The sequence below is a fragment of the Oncorhynchus kisutch genome, linkage group LG24, assembly GCF_002021735.2.
Source record: "Oncorhynchus kisutch isolate 150728-3 linkage group LG24, Okis_V2, whole genome shotgun sequence".
NCBI classification, from domain to species: Eukaryota; Metazoa; Chordata; class Actinopteri; order Salmoniformes; family Salmonidae; genus Oncorhynchus; species Oncorhynchus kisutch.
In genome coordinates, this window is record NC_034197.2 from 3907382 (window position 1) to 3932448 (window position 25067).

At 41.8% G+C, this 25067-nt stretch overlaps 1 protein-coding gene across 1 annotated transcript in view; it reads right to left on the minus strand.

Moving 5' to 3' along the window:
- Positions 1–4541: 4541 nt before the first annotated feature.
- Positions 4542–25067, minus strand: part of LOC109869834 (MORN repeat-containing protein 1) — a 78256-nt gene continuing 57730 nt past the window's right edge. The window contains exons 14-15 of the mRNA XM_020460106.2: positions 9600–9670; positions 4542–5602 (exon numbers count right to left, since the gene is read on the minus strand). Coding sequence (XP_020315695.1) covers positions 5460–5602; positions 9600–9670 — 214 coding nt within the window. The 3' untranslated portion in view covers positions 4542–5459. The remainder of the gene's footprint in view (positions 5603–9599; positions 9671–25067) is intronic.

Sequence of the window (25067 nt, forward strand, 5' to 3'; positions counted from 1 at the left end):
GGGTTAAGGTTAGAGTTAGGGGTTACATTTAGGGTTGGTAGTTAAGGTTAGGGGAAGGGTTAGCTAACATGCTAAGTTGCAAAGTAGCAAAAAAATAGTAAGTAGTTGCAAAGTTGCTAATTAGCTAAAACGCTATGATTCGAACCCGCAACTTTTGGGTTCCAAGACGTTTGCTTTATATGCCCACCTATCCTCCCCAACTAACCTCCATCCTTTTGTTTTTGGGTCATTTAAAAAACAAAAACATTCTGACATAAAGAGCACATATTCAACTTCAGAAAAAAAAAAAAAATCACATCTCAAGAGGTTAAATTAAAAAAAATGACTATAGTAATTGCATATTAACTGTCAAATAAAGTAACAGGGTAGACCGTAACAGGATAGACCGTAACAGGGTTGATGATGGCATCTTAAATCAGCCATAAATTCCCATGTGACAGGGGATATGGAAGCTTGTTGTGTGCAACAAGGTGTGGCAATTGAATGCAAGCTTCAGATTTGTATTTTATTGCTATCCTGTCTATCTTTGGGTAACAGAGGTTGAAGTGTTATGCTTGACCCAGCCAGTTTTTCAGCATAAAACATCAGAAAAGTTACAAAAAGAGTAGAACTATGATTTAACTATGTTCAACATTTCCTTATAACTTTTTTTTTTAAGGAATAGTTTTACCATATTAAAATGAGAGTTTTAATATGGAAAAAAATCCCCATGTGGTCTATATTAAAGGGCACTTCATTTAACAAAACAGGCTTTTATTTGATTTTAATATAACAGGCTTCACGCCTGAGTTCCAAATATTTCTAACGGTCACCCCAGTGTGAGTTTTGTTATGCACGTAATGTCAGAATGTGTTCTTACTGTTCTAAAATGTGATTGTTACGTAACAGGACAGTTAACCCAGGCTGTCCTCAAACCAAGGCACGCTGCCTGCTAATTATTCATAGGCTATGCTTCAACCTGTCGATTTCAAATTATTTTCTAACAAGTTTTATTTTCTAACAACAGTTTGAATTGAGGTGTGTTCCGCCTCCTCATTAATTCACATAGAAGTAGCCCATTCCACTTCAAAAGTTGCCCATTTCACGGACAATTTACGTTTGAGGCATTACTGAGCCAGATAAACTTCTCTCTTCAAGGAGAGCCCAAGCACTTCCCCAGATCAAGTATGCAGACATTTGCGCATCTCCAGTCAGAACATAATTTGCATGAACTTTTCCGCCTGGCACCCGCATTGCCTTCATTGTTGTTTTCCTTACTAATAATAACTTTGGACATGTGTGCGTTCCTATCAAAGTAAGTGCCTTATTACGTTATCATTATAGTTTCTGTATGTCATGTTGTCATTTCCACTGTAGCACACCGTATGTATGTATGTATGTACGCATGCATGTATGTATGTATGCATGTATATATGTACAGTGGGGGAAAAAAGTATTTAGTCAGCCACCAATTGTGCAAGTTCTCCCACTTAAAAAGATGAGAGGCCTGTAATTTTCATCATAGGTACACTTCAACAATGACAGACAAAATGAGGAAAAAAATCCAGAAAATCACATTGTAGGATTTTTAATGAATTTATTTGCAAATTATGGTGGAAAATAAGTATTTGGTCAATAACAAAAGTTGATCTCAATACTTTGTTATATACCCTTTGTTGGCAATGACAGAGGTCAAATGTTTTCTGCAAGTCTTCACAAGGTTTTCACACACTGTTGCTGGTATTTTGGCCCATTCCTCCATGCAGATCTCCTCTAGAGCAGTGATGTTTTGGGGCTGTTGCTGGGCAACACTGACTTTCATCTCCCTCCAAAGATTTTCTATGGGGTTGAGATCTGAGACTGGCTAGGCCACTCCAGGACCTTGAAATGCTTCTTACGAAGCCACTCCTTCGTTGCCCGGGCGGTGTATTTGGGATCATTGTCATGCTGAAAGACCCAGCCACGTGTCATATTCAATGCCCTTGCTGATTGATGGAAGGAGGTTTTCACTCAAAATCTCACGATACATGGCCCCATTCATTCTTTCCTTTACACGGATCAGTCGTCCTGGTACCTTTGCAGAAAAACAGCCCCAAAGCATGATGTTTCCACCTCCATGCTTCACAGTAGGTATGGTGTTCTTTGGATGCAACTCAGCATTCTTTGTCCTCCAAACACGACGAGTTGAGTTTTTACCAAAAAGTTATATTTTGGTTTCATCTGACCATATGACATTCTCCCAATCTTCTTTTGGATCATCCAAATGCTCTCTAGCAAACTTCAGATGGGCCTGGACATGTACTGGCTTAAGCAGGGGGACACGTCTGGCACTGCAGGATTTGAGTCCCTGACGGCGTAGTATGTTACTGATGGTAGGCTTTGTTACTTTGGTCCCAGCTCTCTGCAGGTCATTCACTAGGGCCCCCCCCCGTGTGGTTCTGGGATTTTTGCTCACCGTTCTTGTGATCATTTTGACCCCACGGGGTGAGATCTTGCGTGGAGCCCCAGATCAAGGGAGATTATCAGTGGTCTTGTATGTCTTCCATTTCCTAATAATTACTCCCACAGTTGATTTCTTCAAACCAAGCTGCTTACCTATTGCAGATTCAGTTTTCCAAGCCTGATGCAGGTCTACAATTTTGTTTCTGGTGTCCTTTGACAGCTCTTTGGTATTGGCCATAATGGAGATTGGAGTGTGATTGTTTGAGGTTGTGGACAGATGTCTTTTATACGGAAAACAAGTTCAAACAGGTGCCAGTAATACAGGTAACGAGTGGAGGACAGAAGGGCCTCTTAAAGAAGAAGTTACAGGTCTGTGAGAGCCAGAAATCTTGCTTGTTTGTAGGTGACCAAATACTTATTTTCCACCATAATTTGCAAATCAATTAATAAAAAATCCTACAATGTGATTTTTTTTCCCCCTCATTTTGTCTGTCCTAGAGTTAAGTCTACCCATGATGAAAATTACAGGCCTCTCTCATCTTTTTAAGTGGGAGAACTTGCACAATTGGTGGCTGACAATACTTTTTTGACCCACTGTATGTATGTATCATAATGTATTTACTGTTTTATTAACATGTTTTCAAGTACTGGTGACAAAACATGCATTCCGATTATTGCATAGATTGTAATGGACACATGAAAGTTGTACTGATTATGATGAGCTAATGCCAAGCTAATTGCCAGCTATGTGTGGCACCATGTTTGTTGACATCATACAATGCATTCTGATTGTCATGTAAACGTCTGTCAGTCCAAAGATGTTATAACAAAACGAGGTGAAGGGATGGTTCGCTCATCTTTCGAGTAAACTTCCGGAAGTGAATTATGTAAATAAATGATGGTAAACGACACACCCCCTTCAACATGCATACTGCAAACAAACCCAACTAATCTTGTAACCTCTTATCTTATCTTTGACGCTAAAAAACAAATATGGTGGCACGCATAAACTACCCATCAGATTACTTTCGATTTTTAGAACGTGTTTTACTCAATTATTTTGATCAATGGTGAGGTCATCCGTGATGTGATAAATTGTAAATAGTAATTGCTATTAGTTCATTCATATTATGATTTCTGTCAGCCGAGAGTTAGCTTAATATGACTGCTTTAGTTAGGTCACTCTTACCTCAGTTAGCGCTACGACTAATGTAGCCTACATTTTCCAGTTTGGAAGAGAATTGTGTTATGCGGTCTCTACTTCTGTGAATGTCTGAACATTTGAGGACATTACAATGTTAAGACTGTGTTTGTGCCAAAACAATTCTGTGAAAAAAACAGTCTAACCAGCTCAAACGCTGACTGTTGTATCAATCGTAAGGGGACATTCTAAATAAGTGTTCTAATCACACCGGTTTGAGCGTACGCTGCAGGGATAACAGTAGAATGATCACCTGTGTGTTCGTATGTGTCAAAGGGTTAAAGGTCTACTTTGGTCAAAACCGCAAAAATAAAGCCTTTAAACTGTATAACTAATCAATGCACCATGTTATATCTGGAGTACTTCTCCTGTCTTATCCGGTGTCCTGTGTGATTTTTTATGCTCTCTCTAATTCTCTCTTTCTTTCTCTCTCTCAGAGGACCTGAGCCCTAAGACTATGCCTCAGGACTACCTGGCATGGTGACTCCTTGCTGTCCCCAGTCCACCTGGCTGTGCTGCTGCTCCAGTTTCAACTGTTCTGCCTGCGGCTATGGAACCCTGACCTGTTCACCGGATGTGCTACCTGTCCCAGACCTGCTGTTTTCAACTCTCTAGAGACAGCAGGAGCGGTAGAGATACTCTCAATGATCGGCTATGAAAAGCCAGCTGACATTTACTCCTGAGGTGCTGACTTGTTGCACCCTCGACAACTACTGTGATTATTATTATTTGACCCTGCTGGTCATTTATGAACATTTGGACATGGCAATGGCAATCTTGGCAATGTTCTGTTATAATCTCCACCCGGCACAGCCAGAAGAGGACTGGCCACCCCTCAGCCTGGTTCCTCTCTAGGTTTCTTCCTAGGTTTTGGCCTGTCTAGGGAGTTTTTCCAAGCCACCGTGCTTCTACACCTGCATTGATTGCTGTTTCGGGTTTTAGGCTGGGTTTCTGTACAGCACTTTGAGATATCAGCTGATGTAAGAAGGGCTATATAAATAAATTTGATTTGACCATCATATCAGGTCATTTCATGTTTAAAAACAAACAAAAAATATGAATAAGATATTTGGCAGAAGTGCCCTTTCTTACCAAACTCTACAGCTTCAGTCCAAAAACTAATCCTGTGAAATGACGTCAACACATACTGGGGGAGTTACTGGCTAGCTTAGCTAACGAACTGTCGGTTGTGGCTCACATGACCAGAATCGACACAGACAAACCACCAAAGGCACACCCTATTTCTGTTTGAATATTGAGAAAGGGGTGGAGTTGGTCAGTTTTTCGTGCCCAAAGTCGACCTTTAAAATATCAAAAGGCACTCATTTCCCGGAACGACCCTTTTGGCTTAAGTGACCTTCTGTCATACCAAATGTAACATATCATACTAATTGGCAGGTCAGAGATTTACAGTTACTATGTATGTTATGTCTATTCTTTGAGGCCACGCTGGACGTTGAGTGATTGTCATTCACCAGTCATTTTCATTTCACTCATTTTAATTTGAGGTTAAATGAGGCTGCTTCCAATCATATAGAACCTTATTAGAATAATTTAGGGCATTTCCAGTAAAGTATCAACTCTGCTGCTTTGTATCAATGAGGAACACTCTCCCAACTGTCACTAAAACCATGTCTGGATTCTTCCATACTGAAAACATGACCATGTATAATCAATTTGAAGTAATAAATGCCAAAGTTGATGTGACAGTTGATGCTAGAACAAACATGTTGATGTCCCATTGAAGAGTTTATTGTGAGGTTCTGAGTGCTGAAGGTCGTGTCATGCTTCTCTTCTAAAGTCTTCTATGAAAGCCTCTGACGTGTTGAGAAGGACGTCACTTACTCTTGGTTTTGTCCGTCTGGCTGTTTTTACTTTTGGTCTTGGCAGGAAACAAGCGCAGCAGGGCAAATGCTGGGGGTAAGGTCTGGCCTTGAAATGGTGGGTTGGTTACATCTTTCACCATAATCACATATTCACCTATGGCAGAGAGAAAAAAGAAATTCAAATGTAAATATTAAGTGACATTGTACTCCCAACTCACAAAGGTTGAGGAAATATGGGTCTAGTCGTCAATGGGTTGACAGGTTGGCTGGTGGCTTCAGACTTGGTGCTCCCTGGGGTCAAAGGGACTTTGATTGATACAGAAGGTTGGCGTTGGCTGCTGCAGTGATATGACCTTGTCTGAGACGAGGGGACAGTTACATTTCCATAATGTTTAACGGTATCAACACAATCATTTTGATCTGGATTAAATATCCTTTAGTCCCTGAAGAAAATAATGGAGCTAATGCTAACTATAGCTGGTTGAGTTCATGCTTTATGTTGGATTCCATGAATGAAATCAAACCATGAATGACAGCACATAGGCAATGCAGTACCACAGCGATTGCACAGATAGAAAGGCTGTTCAGAAGCAAATGGTTCGCCACATGTGCAGAAAGATCACTTTCTTTCTTCCTTTGTCCTCTGGTAATAGGGCGGCGCACAATTGGCCCAGCGTCATCCAGGTTTGGCAGGGGTAGGCTGTCATTGTAAATAAGAATTTGTTCTTAACTGACTAGCCTAGTTAAATAAAGGTGAAATAAAAAAAAATAGTCAATCCAATATACTCACCAGAAAGAGCGAGGCGGAGAGAGAGGGGACTATCACAGCTGACAGGGCATATCCCATGACATCACACTGTGTCCTGTAAATCCACTGGGTTAACATGGCACAAAGACATCAGAGCCCTGGCCCTCTAGGCCGATAGGTTCCTCAGCTGTTGTCCTCTGGCCAACCGCTCCAGTCCACAGAGAGCTCAGCAGCAGTGGCAGCCAGGCGATCGTTTTACCGTGGGGCAGGCATTCTTCCTCCGGGCTATCACTTCATCATGGTTGCATCCCAAATAGCACCCTATTCCCTATGTAGTGTATTACTTTTGACCAGGGCACTATATAGCCCCCATAGGGCTCTGGTAAAAAAGAAGTGCACTAGTGAAAAGGGTGCAATTTGGGACATATACCATGCCTCCACACAGCGGCAAAGGTAGTGTTATGGGATAGAGGAATTAGGTCTGTAAGCTTAGGGGGTATAGTATCTATAGCGGGTAGGCTCCCCGAACATAAGCCCCACTTCCTGAGTTATGGGCCCGCCACACATGTCCCCTGACGTATGAAATATCACCGTCACTGGCTGAATGACTTGCTGAAGGAGAGTTTTGTGTGTGTGGGTGCGTGCATGTAAGAGGGTATAAAAGGCAAAATCGAAAACAGTTCGGAGATTATTCTTAACTTAAAGTGCAAGTCAAATTATTTTGCATTGTATATTTCATATAGATAACATAATGCAGAGTGAGATTTCTCACACTTCGTATTGTGTTTGATCCGCCATCTTAGATAGCGGAAATATCATTAAGGAAAAATAAATCTACAAAGAAACTGAAGAGAGAGCATCTTTAGTTCCAAAAGCAAGAGGAACGCAAAATTACAGAGCTGCTGCCTGTTCCCTGCTCCTCGCCACAATGCTCCCAGAGAAGACCAAGGAAAACATCCACAGAGGTCTACAGCACTGGAAATAAAACTCCAGCATGCAGGTTACTTCAGAGGAGAAGGGATATGGGCGGACAGGTGCTCAGTTTCTGCATGGTCGTTACCAATCTAATTTCATATCCCCCCATATATTTATGTCTTTTTATATATGAAACACTGTGAAAGGAGAGGGTAATGGAAATGCTGTAGGAAGCTCCGCTCTGTTATTATCTGTTAAACACTTGCCGTAGCTATGCTTAGCTTACTTTCCTTTAATTTTAGTTTTTTGATTTGCTTTCCACTTTGTTGCCAGGGGTCTGAAAGAAAGTTTCAATTCTTGAAAATGAGCAAAAGGCTTTACCTTGACCATTGGGCAGGTCTGACTTAATCTCACTTGGCAGAAGAGTCATGCCCATAGGGGGCACAAGGGCACGTGCCCCCTCACATTTTTCAGATGTTAAAGGGCAAGTCCACCACTTTTCAAATCATTTTCATTATCTCCAACACAATACCAGTCAAGTCAAAGTCCAAAAGGGCTTCTTAACAGCTTCTACCCCCAAGCCACAAGACTCCTGAACAGCTAATCAAAGGGCTACCCAGACCCCTCTTTTACGCTGCTGCAACTCTGTTTATAACCTATGCATAGTCATTTTAACTCTACCTACATGTACATATTGCCTCAATTACCTCAACTAACATGTGCCCCCGCACATTGACTCTGTACCGGTACCCCCTGTATATTTATGTATTTAACCAGGAAGGGCTCATTGAGATTTGAAATCTCTTTTTCAAGAGCGTCCTGCCAAGATAGGCAGCACCATGTCATTACACAATTACAGACAGACAACATGAAAAACTACAAGTAATCTAGTAAAAACCATAGAATTCACAAGTGTATAACAAAATCATAAAACAGCTAATTAAAAACATTGACAGGTCAGGGAATCAGCCACAAAATATAGCTTGTTATAAAATGTCCTCCCTCTGTCTAGAAACTTGTTTTCTTACTTTTTAATCCTACCCTGTGATGTCACAGAGAAGCATTCTTTAGGACCTTGATTCTTATCTTTTTAACCAGAGATCATAGAAACACACCATTTTCACATATCTAGACACTGGTATGGAGCTGGAAATAATAAATGAGGTTGAAAAGTGGTGGAATTACCCTTTAAATGAATTACTAAACTTCATTTTCAAGCTCACATTTTCTCATAATTATTTATAAAAAGATCTGTCATCTGTACTTTGCGGAGGGGCCACACTGACTGGACCACGCAAAGAGTACCCCCGTTCTCCCTAGTAAGCGGTTCACTCCAAGGTGCACCACAGAGCAAAATATATGCTACGGTAGTGGAGGAGGAGAAAGAGTTTTCAATGACACACACAATGTTTGATTTTCGCTGCCGGTGATGGGCAGGACTCACAGGAGGTATGTTTGTAAATTAATATGATCAAGCTATTGATTCCTTCTTGATGAATAAATAAAACAAAAAGGTTTTGTTGTATCTTTGTAACACTAGCCACCTAGCAATTTTATGAAGTTGGCTTTAGCTAGCCAGCTAGATACTGTTGAAGTCGGAAGTTTACATACACTTAGGTTGGAGTCATTAAAACTTGTTTTTCAACCACTCCACAAATGTCTTGTTAACAAACTATAGTTTTGGCAAGTCGGTTAGGACATCTATTTTGTGCATGACACGAGTCATTTTTCCAACAATTGTTTACAGACAGATTATTTCACTTATATTTCACTGTATCACAATTTCAGTGGGTCAGAAGTTTAAATACACTAAATTGACTGTGCCTTTAAACAGCTTGGAAAACTCTAGCTTTAGAAGCTTCTGATCGGCTAATTGACATCCTTTGAGTCAATTGGAGGTGTACCTGTGGATGTATTTCAAGGCCTACCTTCAAACTCAGTGCCTAACTGACCTAAAACAGGGAATTTGTACTAGGATTAAATGTCAGGAATTGTGAAAAACTGAGTTTAAATGTATTTGGCTAAGGAGTATGTAAACCTCCGACTTCAACTGTAGGTTCCCAATCTCCCAACCTCATAACTAGCTACCAAGCCATTTCAGACTATCAATCATCAAGTTAGAGTAGCTTGTCTAACTATCTTAGCTGGCATGTCTGCTGGCAAGGTTGGTAGACTTTAGAAAATACTCAAATTGCTTTAATTCTTGGGTTGTGACACTATATACCAGTGTAGCAGTTTTACTAAACTCCTAAGGCATAAGCGTTCTTAAAGAATCAATGTGCATCATTCATTAAAATGACAATTGAAAAGGTAAAAAGCTATGCTTAGATGACCTATGCAGGATTATTATTTTACATAGAATTGGGCATAATGATTGTGCTCTAGATTAAAGATGTTTGAAAAACTCTCAGACTTCCGGAGGTCCCCCCCCCATCCTCACGTACTTCGTGCCCCCTTTAAAATAATGGGTGCAAGACGCCTGTGTCACCTGGCCTCACACTCCTGCTGTCAATGGAGCTTTTCTTTGTGTTGCTGGTAAAACAAGACCCCGTGCTTGACCTGCAGAGAGAGAGAAAGAGCTTCATCAATTCATTTAAAGAACATCACGGAATCGGGACCTACAAATCAATCGATTAAACTTGGCACAGAGCCCATTTAATCCACTGTTATCTATTGCCACAAAAAACCCATAGTGTACCTTCACAAATATTTTAGCATGGGAAAGATAGAATCCAACAGTACATATTATGTTTTTTGGCGGAGTACGGAAGAGCCGAAAGAGATCTTACAGAGTAGTAAGGGTCTTGCTATCTCGACTGCATTCATACATACGTGCATATGAACGTTGCATAAGATCAAAAAGATATTGAGAGGGCCATAAGAGAGGATTATAGACCTCACCAGCTTGTAGTCCTAAAACTATGGCGAAAATGGTTTTTGGGTAAACAATGAAAATAAGGTCCGAGATTAACACACGCTTAGGAGATCTTATTTTGTTCTATGAAATAATATCCGTCAGTTAACATGACCTTTATGAAGCCTTTATGTGCTTTTTTAAATTACATAAATGCTTGAAAATTTTACGTTTGCTGATGAAGATGATCTCATAGAACAAAACGTATAAGATTACCACAGACCTTATTTTCTGAGTTCATCCAAAAACCCAGGTGGGCAACTTTCACTGGGGACGGGGGACATGATCCCCCCACATTCTAAAATTGCTTTATCATTGCACAGTGATACAAAAAGCACCTCACAGTAGTTGGTTAAGCTGTTTGGCGTTCTGAAAGGCTGGCTTATAAGACCAGCACGGTGCTGCTGTCTGTAGCTGCTGTCTGTGTGTGTGTTGCGCCTTTTGCTCCAAGTTGTAAAAGCAAACAGAGCAGAAACTGGCTACTCTTTATTTGATTGATGTAGCCGGCAAGGTAACTGCTGTTTGACTTAAAATGTAAAAAAGTATTTATTCCCAGGGCTGAGTATTGTAACTGACATGTACCGATAGCTAATGTTTCATCCCCTCTAAACTGATGTTCTGTCTGAAGGGCATGAACTAGCTAGCTAGCTATTACGGTAGCTACTACAGCCAGTTCAGCTCTGTTAGGCAGCAGTATCTAACAGCTGTTGGGTGTATGGAAAAGTTTTGTAGGTGTTTTATTTATTTTTTAAATGTACCATTAGCTAACTTTAGCTATTATTTTTGTCTCAATCACACGAGACCTGAATCAAACAATGAAACCAGCAGCCAAACAATTAAAGACTGATTTTCTGACGTTTTTTGACAGCCCAATGTGAATTTTTATTAGAGTCAGTATAGCAATGTAAGGTTATTGATCGGTCAGTTTTCCTAGCTATTTCCTATATCTTTTCACATTGACACGGTATAAACTTGCTCTACAGGCTACACTGTCATGGTGCACAGTCAGTACACAACACTATGCTCATCATGTGAACTGGAACACGCTGTCGTAAAGGTCGATCCAGAGCATCCCAAACGTGCTCAATGGGTGACATGTCTGGTGAACATGCAGGCCATGAAAGAACTGGGACATTTTAAGTTTGCAGGAATTGTAGACTTGCGACATGGAGCCATGATTTATCATGCTGAATCATGAGGTGATTGGGGCGGATGAATGGCACGATACTGGGCCTCAGGATCTCGTCACGGTATCTCTGTGTATTCAAATTACCATCGATAACATGCAGTTGTGTTAGTTGTCCGTAGCTTATGTCTACCAATATCATAACCCCACCGCCACCACGGGGCACTCTGTTCACAACGATGACATCAGCAAACTGCTCGCCCACACGATGCCATACGTCTGCCATCTGCCCGGTACAGTTGAACGCAGGATTCATCCATGAAGATCACACTCCTCCAGCATGCCAGTGGTCATCGAAGGCGAGCATTTGCACACTGAAGTTGGTAAAGGCGGAGAACTGCAGTCAAGTCAAGATCCTGGTGAGGATGACGAGCACGCAGATGAGCTTCACTTCAGTTGTGCCAACCCACAGTTTGTCCGGGTGGCTGGTCTCAGATGATCCAACAGGTGAAGAAGCCGTATGTGGAGTACTTGGGCTGGCGTGGTTACACGTGGTCTGCGGTTTTGAGGCCGGTTGGACGTTCTGCAATATTCTCTAAAACAACTTTGGAGGTGACTTATGCTAGAGAAATGAACATTCAATTCTCCGGCAACAGCGCTGATGTGACAAAACTGCACAACTAGTCTAAAGAAGGCCAGTTTTATTGCTTCTTTAATCAGAACAACATTTTTCAACTGTGCTAACATAATTGCAAAAGGGTTTTCTAATGATCAATTAGCCCTTTTAAAATTATAAACTTGGATTAGCTAACACAACGTGCCATTGGAACACAGGAGTGATGGTTGCTGATAATGGGCCTCTGTACGCCTATGTAGATATTACATAAAAAAATCTGCCGTTTCCAGCTACAATAGTCATTTACAACATTAACAATGTCTACACTGTATTTCTGATCAATTTGATGTTATTTTAAAATGGACAAAAAAATGGTGCTTTTCTTTCAAAAACAAGGACATTTCTAAGTGACCCCACATTTTTGAACAATAGTGTATGAAAAGCATAGAATTAGCTTCCAAACCAGATTCCATTATTTTCTCGAGCTATGCTTATAATTGAGGGATGATTGGTCCCTTGGTCATGCCGGAACCTACCAAAAAGAGCAAAGGTGGGTATCATGCCCAGCAATATGATTGGAATCATTTAGTCACCTCAAAAAAGAATTTCATTAACTGATCCCTTGCCATTTTCACAGCTTGTCAGGCAAGACCTCAGAATAAACGTGTGTCATGTGACATAAGTACCATTACGACACCTCCTCCATTGTTGCCAGAGTCTCCCTCGACTCCTATGAAAAGGATATGCCATCATGAGGTCTCCGATAGTGCTCCGAGTTACTGGCCAGATAACACAGATGGCTTCATCAACTACGACAGGTAATGTATGTTATGTGAAATCTGAAGAGTTCTATACACGGCTTGACAAAATAGGAGGCTAATTCCCCAGCCAAGCAGATACAATTAGTAGACTCATTTTGGTTGTGAAGTGCATTAGCAAAAAGCTTTGTCCTTTCTTCATGGAGGCTTGCAAGATGCTGTGAAGTCCAGACTGACAGGCTTGATACTGATGTCTCTGATTAGAAAGAGACCTGGAACTCTGCATAAAACATTTTCTAGACACAGCTTTTACTTGTATCGTCTTCTGCACTAGGATCAGGGAACTCCTGTTGTATACAGGACCACCACACAGGAAGATATGACCACTCTGACATGTTTGCCAAGGTAGCCCCATCACCACCAGACAAAATGCAGATAGGCACAATATCTGTATCGGCTGGAAATGACAATGAACGATGAAATGTGCACATTGTTACATTAGCAGAACACTGCTTCTATGGTATTACGTAGCTGTTGTTTATTCTATACATGGACCTCACTACATTGGAAAGGTATCAAAATCTAAATTCTAAATTCAGCAATTGCATTCTCCTCATATTACTCTGTAGGCTACTGACCTATTCAGAGCTTCCTCCAGCATCTCACCATACATCTATTAGTTATTGAACTCCAGCTGCCGGGGTTTGTTTGTTGTGATTGAGTGGGGGGAACAGCGCATGCAGGTTTCTGACAGATGGGTGTGTCTTAGTGGTGGCAAGGACACAGCCAAGACACACCCACATCAAACCACACCACCAAGCCAACTGAAGTTTGGCTTCTGTCATGGCCACCACCATTTCTTGAGGAGCAAGCCAAAAAATGAAGCCAAGTTCCCCTTTAAGTGTCCTGAAGTGAGCCGGCACCCATGTTACACATTTAACTTATTTTGCCGATTTCAAGATGTATTTAAGGACATTGAGTTGTAATAAGGTGAGGTTACATTCTTTCCATTCCTTTTGGAAATGAAGACTGTTGAGGTTTTGGGTGAATATGCAATACATGCCTTGGAAATCAGGCTGACTGTAGGACACTTTAATGATATGGAAATGACAGAAATGTTGATTTGGGCTGAACGATCACTATTAACTAGTTAACTCTCTAATAGTGACTTGTGATTTAACATTCTGTTCCTGCCCATACAGCATCTTTGGGCAAGTACATAGCAATCCCAGGGCTGACATCTCCTAAAAAAATGTAAACAAATTAAAAAATATATTTTGGTATTTAATGCCTCTATAATCAATATCAGCTTAATAGAAAAACAGAACAGTAATATTAAATGAAAATAAGCTTTTGAAAAGTACAGACACACTAAAGTAGCCAACATATATACTATATGTAATGAAATAGACAGGAAAAACAAGAACTCTACATACATTAACGCCCACTGTCCACATGGGGTTCATTAATACGGTGGACTTTGAGCTATTTCCTTCCAGCAGTGGAAAAACATGTCAGAAGACAGATCCAAGCTAAGTTATATAACCCACTCAATTCAATAGGAAATAATTAAACACGATTCAAATATTGTACGTAATAGGTTACTCAAGGTCCCTCATTTCAAACAAAGCCTTTTTACTTCGGCTCCAAGATTAAATTTTTGTATTTTCTGTAACCTGAGATTGACTGAAAGGCTATGCAAGCCTATACTTTGGAGAGGAAGTTATGGGGGAAGTCAAGGCATTGCTGAAGGTTGAAGAAAGAGCAACAGAAACAGAACCAAGATATAGAACCCCCCCCAAAGGTCCCAGATTTTTCATACTATATTTCATATTGTCCATAAACAACCAATGTGACATTTTGGAGGGAACTGTCGGTGTGTGAATAATTATTTTCGCTTAGGTTTTAGCCTTGTAAAATAAAAAAATAAAAACTCTGCAAGGATTTAAGGGACTGGGTTCTAATGATGGAATTACATTGGTTAGCAGTAGTCGTGCATGAGAGTGGTCTGGTTTTTCTATGGAGTATAGCGATTATTGTGGGGTTGTTTTGCTTTGGAATCCGAGACTCTGTCGCATTATGAAGCCGTCACAAGGCTGTCTGTTGCCATTCATTTGCTTTTTCCGCAACTCTTGAGGCTCTATGGCATTATGCTGGCGTACCAATGCAAGAGATTTCACTATTGCGGTTGAAAAGCTTTCAAAAGATGAGAACACTGCGGGACTAAAGGAAGGGAGGGTTCAAACCTGTGGTTTCAGACATGGGCCCTTCAAAATACGCAGTGGTGCCATTCTGAGGAAACTAGCCCTAGACCTACTTCTGTGAATCAGAACATGGAGATGGAGCTGGGGGTTTAAGAAGGAGGGGGGGGGGGCATTGTAAATGCCACCTAGGGTTCCTACAGCTGGAGAGTACATTCCAAAGATCTTTACGAAAAAAGACAGAGGGAGAAAAAAAAAATGAAGGTTACAAAGGACCCCCGGGAGATACAGTCCCCCCCCCCCCCCCGGCTGTTCCTTTTCAATGAATACACAAGGTGATGGGTATGTCTTTGAGAGTGTGCTTCTCTGTCTGAATCTGCCCCTCGGGGGGGGGGGGGGGGGGGGGGGGATCCCTTTACTATACGTCTTGTCGAGACGGCAGCAGAAGACGAGAGAGACGGAGAAGCGGGAGAGTGAAAGAGCGAGAACCCATGGAGTGCAGAGGTTTATTGTAAACAGGATATGGAGCTGCCTTTTGAGAGGGGGACGTCACTCAAGGGGCGACCAATGATCCCTGTAAATGATCTTTACTCAATTCACCTGATGCAACAAATCAAAGAAGTAACTTTTCATGGTTCCACCATCTAGGTAGGATGTAACTTTTTACGGTTCCACCATCTAGGTAGGATGTAACTTTTCACCGTTCCACCATCTAGGTAGGATGTAACTTTTCACCGTTCCACCATCTAGGTAGGATGTAACTTTTCACCGTTCCACCATCTAGGTAGGATGTAACTTTTCACCGTTCCACCATCTAGGTAGGATGTAACTTTTCACCGTTCCACCATCTAGGTAGGATGTAACTTTTTACGGTTCCACCATCTAGGGAGGATGTAACTTTTCACCGTTCCACCATCTAGGGAGGATGTAACTTTTCACCGTTCCACCATCTAGGTAGGATGTAACTTTTCACCGTTCCACCATCTAGGTAGGATGTAACTTTTCACCGTTCCACCATCTAGGTAGGATGTAACTTTTCACCGTTCCACCATCTAGGTAGGATGTAACTTTTTACGGTTCCACCATCTAGGTAGGATGTAACTTTTCACCGTTCCACCATCTAGGGAGGATGTAACTTTTCACCGTTCCACCATCTAGGTAGGATGTAACTTTTCACCGTTCCACCATCTAGGTAGGATGTAACTTTTCACCGTTCCACCATCTACGTAGGATGTAACTTTTCACGGTTCCACCATCTAGGTAGGATGTAACTTTTCACGGTTCCACCATCTAGGTAGGATGTAACTTTTCACGGTTCCACCATCTAGGTAGGATGTAACTTTTCACGGTTCCACCATCTAGGGAGGATGTAACTTTTCACGCTTCCACCATCTAGGGAGGATGTAACTTTTCACGGTTCCACCATCTAGGTAGGATGTAACTTTTCACGGTTCCACCATCTAGGTAGGATGTAACTTTTCACGGTTCCACCATCTAGGGAGGATGTAACTTTTCAGTTACACCAGCAGGGTTGACCTTTTCTACAGAGTCCAGATTTATATCTGAGAGTTGGGGGAACCTTTCTTCAACACTTCTCCTGCCTTTGCCTAATGGTTTACTGTGTGTGTTCTACCCTGGGTATGTCTCAGGCACGCATTCACGTACATACACACGCATGCACGTACCAAACATGCAGACTCCATACAAGAGGCTTTTTTTTTTATTCAGAGGGGGTTAGCTAGGTCCCCTTGCAATACTATACAATCCCCCCTCAATATGTTTAGCTATGAGTTTCTTTTCTTCAGCTCCCTCCCTGCATTACGTCACAGAAGAGCTATTCCAGCAGAGCTGGGGGGATTAGAGAGTGAAGACAGTGAAACCCCAGAGTAAACCGAAGCTCCCCCCCAGCACACATACTTTTAGTTATTATCTCCCACCGCCAACGGGAACAGAGCCTAGCTTTTCAGACCTATTCAGTAGGTGTATAAAAAGCCACTTTTTCTTCTCCGGGTATTGTTAATGTACAATGTGTTCTCCTGGCTGGTGCATAGAGAGTGGTGGGAGCTGTCTCGCTTGTGCCATTGTGTGTTTTCTTATGATTCAACCTTTGTGTGCAGCCTTTGGAGGAGGAGGAGGGGAGGATGTGTGTACAGTGCCTTGCGAAAGTATTCGGCTCCCTTGAACTTTGCGACCTTTTTCCACATTTCAGGCTTCAAACAAAGATATAAAACTGTATTTTTTTGTGAAGAATCAACAACAAGTGGGACACAATCATGAAGTGGAACGACATTTATTGGATATTTCAAACTTTTTTAACAAATCAAAAACTGAAAAATTGGGTGTGCAAAATTATTCAGCCCCCCTTAAGTTAATACTTTGTAGCGCCACCTTTTGCTGCGATTACAGCTGTAAGTCGCTTGGGGTATGTCTCTATCAGTTTTGCACATCGAGAGACTGACATTTTTTCCTATTCCTCCTTGCAAAACAGCTCGAGCTCAGTGAGGTTGGATGGAGAGCATTTGTGAACAGCAGTTCAGTTCTTTCCACAGATTCTCGATTGGACACCCTTGAAAAAATAACTGTATAAAATAAAAAATTGAAATAATGAACTGTATTGTACACTCAAAAGCATTGGGAAATTATATTATTTTATATTACTACAATTGCTCAGAGAATTTTTTTTTTTTAACAAGTGATAAAACGTTCAAAATATGGAAGGAGTCAAAATGATTTGCCTCACTGTGCGAGGAAAACAGCACTGAGCCTTTTTCTAAAATGTTTTATGAGTTAGAGAACATTGGGAGGGATCTTAGACCATTCCTCCATACAGAATCCTTCCAGATCCTTGATATCCTTAGTATGCACTTATGGACTGCCCTCTTCAATTAAAACCACACATTTTCAATGGATTTCAAATCCAGAGAGACTGAGATGGGCATAGAACAATTTTGATGTTGTGGCTAATTAATCATTTTTGTGGATTTTGATATGTGCTTGTCATTATTGTCTTGTTTTAGCCTCCTGGCAAAGGCAACCAGGTTTTTGGGTAAAATGTCCTGCTACTGGGTAAAGTTCGTGATGCCGTTGACCTTAAAGTGGAACTGCCTCCTAGAATCAACTTCTTGGTTACAAATGGCCTATGTGCCATCAATATGAATCAGAAACATTAATTCTAGTGTCAAGATTTACTAGTAAGTGTAAATAGGATAATTTTGGTCATAATGTCAGTCGTGTCCAAAACAAAATGTGGAAGTGAGTGTGTCACGACGGGTATGGATGGCTTACATGCCCACTTTTGCCAATTACACTACTGTTCAAAAGTTTGGGGTCACTTAGAAATGTCCTTGTTTTTGAAAGAAAAGCTATTTTTTTGTCCATTCAAATAACATCAAATTGATCAGAAATACAGTGTAGACATTGTTAATGTTTTAAATGACTATTGTAGCTGGATACGGCAGATTTTTTATGGTATATCTACATAGGCGTACAGAGGGCCATTATCAGCAACCATCACTCCTGTGTTCCAATGGCACGTTGTGTTAGCTAATCCAAGTTTATAATTTTAAAAGGCCAATTGATCATTAGACCTTCCTGCAGTCAGCATGCCAATTGCACACACAGTCAACACTTGAGACATCTGTGACATTGTATTGTGTGACAAAACTGCACATTTTAGTGGCCTTTTATTTTCCCCAGCACAAGGGGCACCTGTGTAATGATCATGATGTTTAATCAGCTTCATTGATATGCCACACCTGTCAGGTGGATACATTATCTCGGCAAAGGAGAAATGCTCACTAACAGGCATGTAAATAAGCTTTTTGTGCAATATGGAACATTTTGAGGATCTTTTATTTCAGCTCATGAAATATGGGAACAAAACTTCACATGTTACGTTTATAGTAAAGACATACTCTCCAAATGTTTTATTACAGTATGTATGTATCATTCATTTTTGCTCATCTTTATCAAGGATGTCAACCATTTCAGACCCCACTGTACATACAGCACAAACATTTACAGTTATAACAAAATGACCCTTGAAAGTGACACCCTTTGCTGATATACTCCATAATTTCTGACACTTAAAAAATACTAATCCAATACATTGCAACATCTCTTAAAAAATTTAAAACTTCTTCAACACCCTTGCTTTAGTTCCAAGAAAACAAGTGAAATCTCAGCTGCCAACAACTCTGAACGGTAATACATGCAGCTGTATTCTATGGAATGGAATTTACAAGGGGAGTAATTATTATGAGACAGTGCTGCAGACCGCAGTGAGAGAGGGAATGTAGTATTTGATGGAGCAGCCGCCCAGCTCTCATTGTGTAGTTCATTAAAACAGTGCAGCAGCTGTACAGTAAAACATGAATACTCCCAGTAGTGGCAGCATGGAGGCCGGGCGGTTAGCCCCCCCCGTGGTTACACATTATTTATTTCATGTTGATCATGTCGCCAGTGCCCGGGGCTCCATTACCTGAGTTCCAGACTACACTCTGATTGTTATTGTTTGCTTTAGTTCTCTTGTTAAAGTCATAATCTTTTCAATTATATTTTTGGGAAAATGGTTGGTGATGTCACCATATCGTTAAGGGTGACATTTCCCTGTCGCAATGGCACACACGCTGTGAGCATGAACGTTTTCAATATACAGAATGAGCAAAATCTATCCAATGTAACCTAGAGGGGTTGGGTTTAATGCGGAAGACACATTTCGGTTGCTGCATGCTGCAACTTTTCCTCTCTGCAAGGATCCATGAGGATCTTGCTCTTTCCCAACAATGCAGTAGTACTAGAAAACATTTATAAAACAAGTCAAGTGGAACAAAAACACAAGAAATAGGAATAAGAACAACACAGGAAAGTAAGTGAGCTATATGCAGGGTCAGTGCCAATACCATATTTGCAGGGATACTGGAGTGGTAGGGTAAGGTAACTGGGTATGCATGTGTATAGAGTGAGTATGAGTGAGTGAGTGAGTGAGTAGAATGTGCATAGAGTGAGTGTGTGAGTGTGCATAGGGACAGTGCAAAAATAAAATAGAAGGGTCAATGCAGATAGTCCATGTAGCCAATTTACACAAACATGTTATTCAATCATTTCATCCAAACTGCTCTTCGTAGCCAGGCACTAAAGTAAAACTTGGTTCTATTTTTGATGCTTGACGCCCTGCAAGTCCTGCCTCTCCCATCTCCTCATTGGTTTATAGGAGCATATGTGACTCGCCACCTGGATTCGGTCTTATGTAGCAAAATGTTTAATTGTGTTCTTTACATTGCAGAAAAGTAGAGACTCAGAGCTACAAAATTGTATATCATATACTGCATTTTTGAGGAACAATGGGAAAGTAATTCTGCATTGAAAGTTGATAAACTTGTAAACTCACTTGAGAAAATGGCCTTTGAATGTTTTGTTATCTACTGAAGAGCTATTCCTTGTCTACACCCATTCAAGCTCTCTTAAGCTTTAGTCTCACCCATCTTGTTTCTCTCTTGGAGTGTTCAGAACACACACTTGACGCTCTGGCCAATGATTTGTTTAGATGAACTGTGGTCCACACTGTGGTCCACACTATTCAGCATGTTATGGCTTGTGGATAGAAACTGTTCAGCAGCCTGTTGGTGTCAGACTTGATGCGCCGGTACCGCTTGCTGTGCGGAAGCAAATTGAAGATAGCTTGGGTTTACTGGAGACTAACAATTTTCCGGGCCTTCCTTTCACGTCGCCTGAAATATATCCTGAATAGAAGGGAGCTTTGCCTCAGTGATGTACTAGGCTGTCCACACCCCCCACAATCAGCTCCTTGGTCTTACTGACATTGAGGGAGAGTATGTTGTCCTGGCACCACACTGCCAGGTCACTGACGACCTCCCCTCCTCCCTCCCAATTGAGATTGCATCGTCTATGGATCTGTTGGTGCGGTATGCAAATTTGAGTAGGTCTAGATTGTCTGGGATAATGGAGTGCCATAACCAGCTTTCAAAGCATTTCATGATTACAAATGTGAGTGCTAGATGGCGAAGCCCAAGATAGCACTGACAGAGATGGTCACCTTGCTTCAAATTCTTAGGAAACTATTTTTATGTATTATTTCTTACATTGTTACCCCAGGACATCTTAAGTCTTATTACATACAGCCGGGAAGAACTATTGGATATAAGAGCAACGTCAACTTACCGACCTTCCCGAAGCGGATCCTCTGTTCGGACCACCACCCAGGACAGTGGATCTAATTCCAGCAGTCGACACAAAACAACAGCGCCACAGAGGGGGCAGATGAAGCGGCCACCTGGTCAGGCACATCGCCCACCGCTCCCGAGTATACTACTAGCCAATGTCCAGTCTCTTGACAACAAGGTAGACAAAATTCGAGCAAGGGTTGCCTTCCAGAGAGACATCAGAGATTGTAACATTCTCTGTTTCACGGAATCATGGCTCTCTTGGGATATGTTGTCAGAATCGGTTCAGCCACCAGGCTTCTCCATGCAACGCGCCGACAGAGATAAACACCTCTCTGGGAAGAGGAAGGGCGGGGGCGTATGCTTCATGATTAACGACTCATGGTGTAATCATAAGAACATACAGGAACTCAAGTCCAAAGCCCTCCCCCACCCTCCCTTCGGCAAATCCAACCACAACTTCATCTTGCTCCTACTGTCTTTATAGGCAGAAACTCAAACAGGATGTATCAGTGACGAGAACCATTCAACGCTGGTCCGACCAATCGGAAGCCAAGCTTCAAGATTGTTTTGATCACACGGACTGGGAAATGTTCCGGGAAGCATCAAGAGAACAACATCGACCTATATGCTGACTCGGTGAGTGTGTTAATAAGGAAGTGCATTGGAGATGATGTACCCACTGTGACTATTAAAACTTACCATAACCAGAAACCGTGGATGGATGGCGGGGTCTACAGGAAATCAGGGACCACAAAAAGAAAATCAGCTATGTCCCGGACACTGCACACTTCCAGACAAACTAAACACCTTCTTTGCCCACTTTGATGATAATAAAGTGCCACCCTTGCGTCCCGCACAAGGGTGCGTGCTCAGGCCCCTCCAGTACTCCCTGTTCCCCCACGAATGCGTGGCCAAGCACGCCTCCAACTCAATCATCAAGTTTGCAGACAACACAACAGTAGTAGACTTGATTACCAACAACGACAAGACAGCCTACAGGGAGGAGGTGAGGGAACTCAGAGTATGGTGTCAGGAAAACAACCTCTCACTCAACATCAACAAAACAAAGAAGATGATCGTGGACTTCAGGAAACAGCAGAGGGAGCACCCCCCTATCCACATCGAAGGGACAGCAATGGAGAAGGTAGAACGTTTTAAGTTCCTCATCGTACACCACAGACAAACTGAAATGGTCCACCCACACAGACAGTGCGGTGAAGAAGGTGCAACAGCGCCTCTTCAACCTTAGGAGGCTGAAGAAATGTGTCTTATCATCCAAAACCCTGACAAACTTTTACAGATGCACAATCGAGACCATCCTGTCGAGCTGGATCACAGCCTGGTACTGCAACTGCACCGCCCTCAACCGCAAGGCTCTCCAGAGGGTGGTCCGGTCTGCACAACGCATCACCGGGGCAAACTACCTACCCTCCATGATACTGAAGGGATTAAACCAAGACCGTATACCTTTTAAAGGGTTAATAAATTGTGTTATTATAAACTGTTATGTCCCCTCTCAGGAGACATCTGTGTGTGTGTTAACACCTGTTTTGAGTGTTGTGCCCTTCAGACACCATCAGAAGCTCAGACTCCTGTCTGGGCCCCACCGTGGTTATCTGAGGTTCTGAGAATACGACTGGTTTTCTGAGAACACAAGGCTGCCGCAGGCCTGATGAAAACAGCCACCTGTCAGAGTATGCTTAGACTCATTCACCTTGTTATGACCCTATACTTGTGATGAAAGGTCAAGTTTCGGTCAAACCCACTTCTGAGCTTTTAACTGCTGACAAGATGGTTGCTGCTGTCAGGGGGTGGTTAGATTTATTAAAATGTTGTTGCCAGGGAAAGTCAGGCAAGGGGAACTGGGGAGGCTATAAGTTACTGTACTCTGTACCAACTTCTGCCTACAATTGTATTACTAAAGGATACTTTTAATACTTAAACAAAGTGTCTGTTTCCTTTCCATTACTAATATATGTTCGATAATTATATAGTCCTGATCATCTGTGAAGAATGGAAGGCCAAAAAGATCATCAAGGACATCAACTACCCAAGCCACAGCCTGTTCACACCACTACCATCCATAAGGCGAGGTCAGTACAGGTGCATCAAAGCTGGGATCGAGAGACTGAAAAACAGCTTCTATCCATCAGACTGCTAAACAGCAATCACTAACTCAGAGAGGCTGCTGCCTACATTGAAACCCAATCACTGGCCACTTGAATAAATGGATCACTAGTCACTTTATACAATGCCACTTTAATAATGTTTACATATCTTACATCACATGTACACATACTGTATTTTATAACATCTACTGCACCTTGCCTCTCGGCCATTGCTCATCCATATACTTACATGTACATATTCTCATTCACCCCTTTAGATTTGTGTGTATTTGGTAGTTGTTGGGGAATGGTTACATTACTTGTTAGATATTACTGCACTGTCGGAACTAGAAGAACAAGCATTTCGCTACACTCGCATTAACATCTGCTAACCATGTGTATGCAACAAATAACATTGATTCGACTTACAGGGTGGTAGTAAGTGGCAGTTAGCCTTAGAGTTCTTGGGAACAGGAACGATGGGGGTAATCTTGAGATGTGGGAATTACAGTTGAAAATGACTTACTAACTTCTCCAAAACTGTGCTCTGATGTCGCTGATGGCTATTACTGGCCTACCAAACTTGCTAACAGCCAGTTGCTAATGGTCTGGTACTCAACACTATTATCCCTCTAATCACTCTAACATCAATTCAAATGCAATCGAAAATCGAATTAAACACTTCATGAGAGCCCTGGCATTCAGAGTTTGATCAGAATAGGTTCACCTGATGCACAGCGAGAGCCAGCTCCTCATAGCTGGTTGATGCATGAAATGAAATAAGAGTTCATATAAGCCCAAGTTGCACAACATTTCTTTAGGCTATACTATACAATTCTGTGAGTAAATAGATTTGATGGCCTCTATTAAAAAGAGGAGGAGACCATCAGCTTTCTATAGGCTAGGCCTTAGATATTTATTGATAAACTTTCCTAATATTATGCACATTGCTTCGCTTTACAACTGGAGTATCCTACCTGCCTGGCATGAAGAGTAACCGGAAAAGTGTCTTCCATTCGCTATTCAAGTGCATACTACGCAAGACGTGCATGATAATGGCCCATTCTAAATCAAAACAAATTTCACACAAAAGTTTGGACACACTCATTCAAGGGATTTAAAAAATGTTTTACAACTATTTTCAACATTGTAGAATAATCCGGCGCCGACAGAGATGGCCGCCTCGCTTCGCGTTCCTAGGAAACTATGCAGTTTTTTGTTTTTTACGTGTTATTTCTTACATTAGTACCCCAGGTCATCTTAGGTTTCATTACATACAGTCGAGAAGAACTACTGAATATAAGATCAGCGTCAACTCACCATCAGTACGACCAAGAATATGTTTTTTGCGACGCGGATCCTGTGTTCTGCCTTACAAACAGGACAACGGAGTGGATCCCATGCAGCGACCCAAAAAACGACTCCGAAAAAGAGGGAAACGAGGCGGTCTTCTGGTCAGACTCCGGAGACGAGCACACCGTGCACCACTCCCTAGCATTCTTCTTGCCAATGTCCAGTCTCTTGACAACAAGGTTGATGAAATCCGAGCAAGGGTAGCATTCCAGAGGGACATCAGAGACTGTAACGTTCTTTGCTTCACGGAAACATGGCTCACTGGAGAGACGCTATCCGAGGCGGTGCAGCCAACGGGTTTCTCCACGCATCGCGCCGACAGAAACAAACATCTTTCTGGTAAGAAGAGGGGCGGGGGTGTATGCCTTATGGCTAACGTGACATGGTGTGATGAAAGAAACATACAGGAACTCAAATCCTTCTGTTCACCTGATTTAGAATTCCTCACAATCAAATGTAGACCGCATTATCTACCAAGAGAATTCTCTTCGATTATAATCACAGCCGTATATATCCCCCCCAAGCAGACACATCGATGGCTCTGAACGAACTTTATTTAACTCTCTGCAAACTGAAAACGATTTATCCGGAGGCTGCATTCATTGTAGCTGGGGATTTTAACAAGGCTAATCTGAAAACAAGACTCCCTAAATTTTATCAGCATATCGATTGCGCAACCAACTGGTGGAAAGACC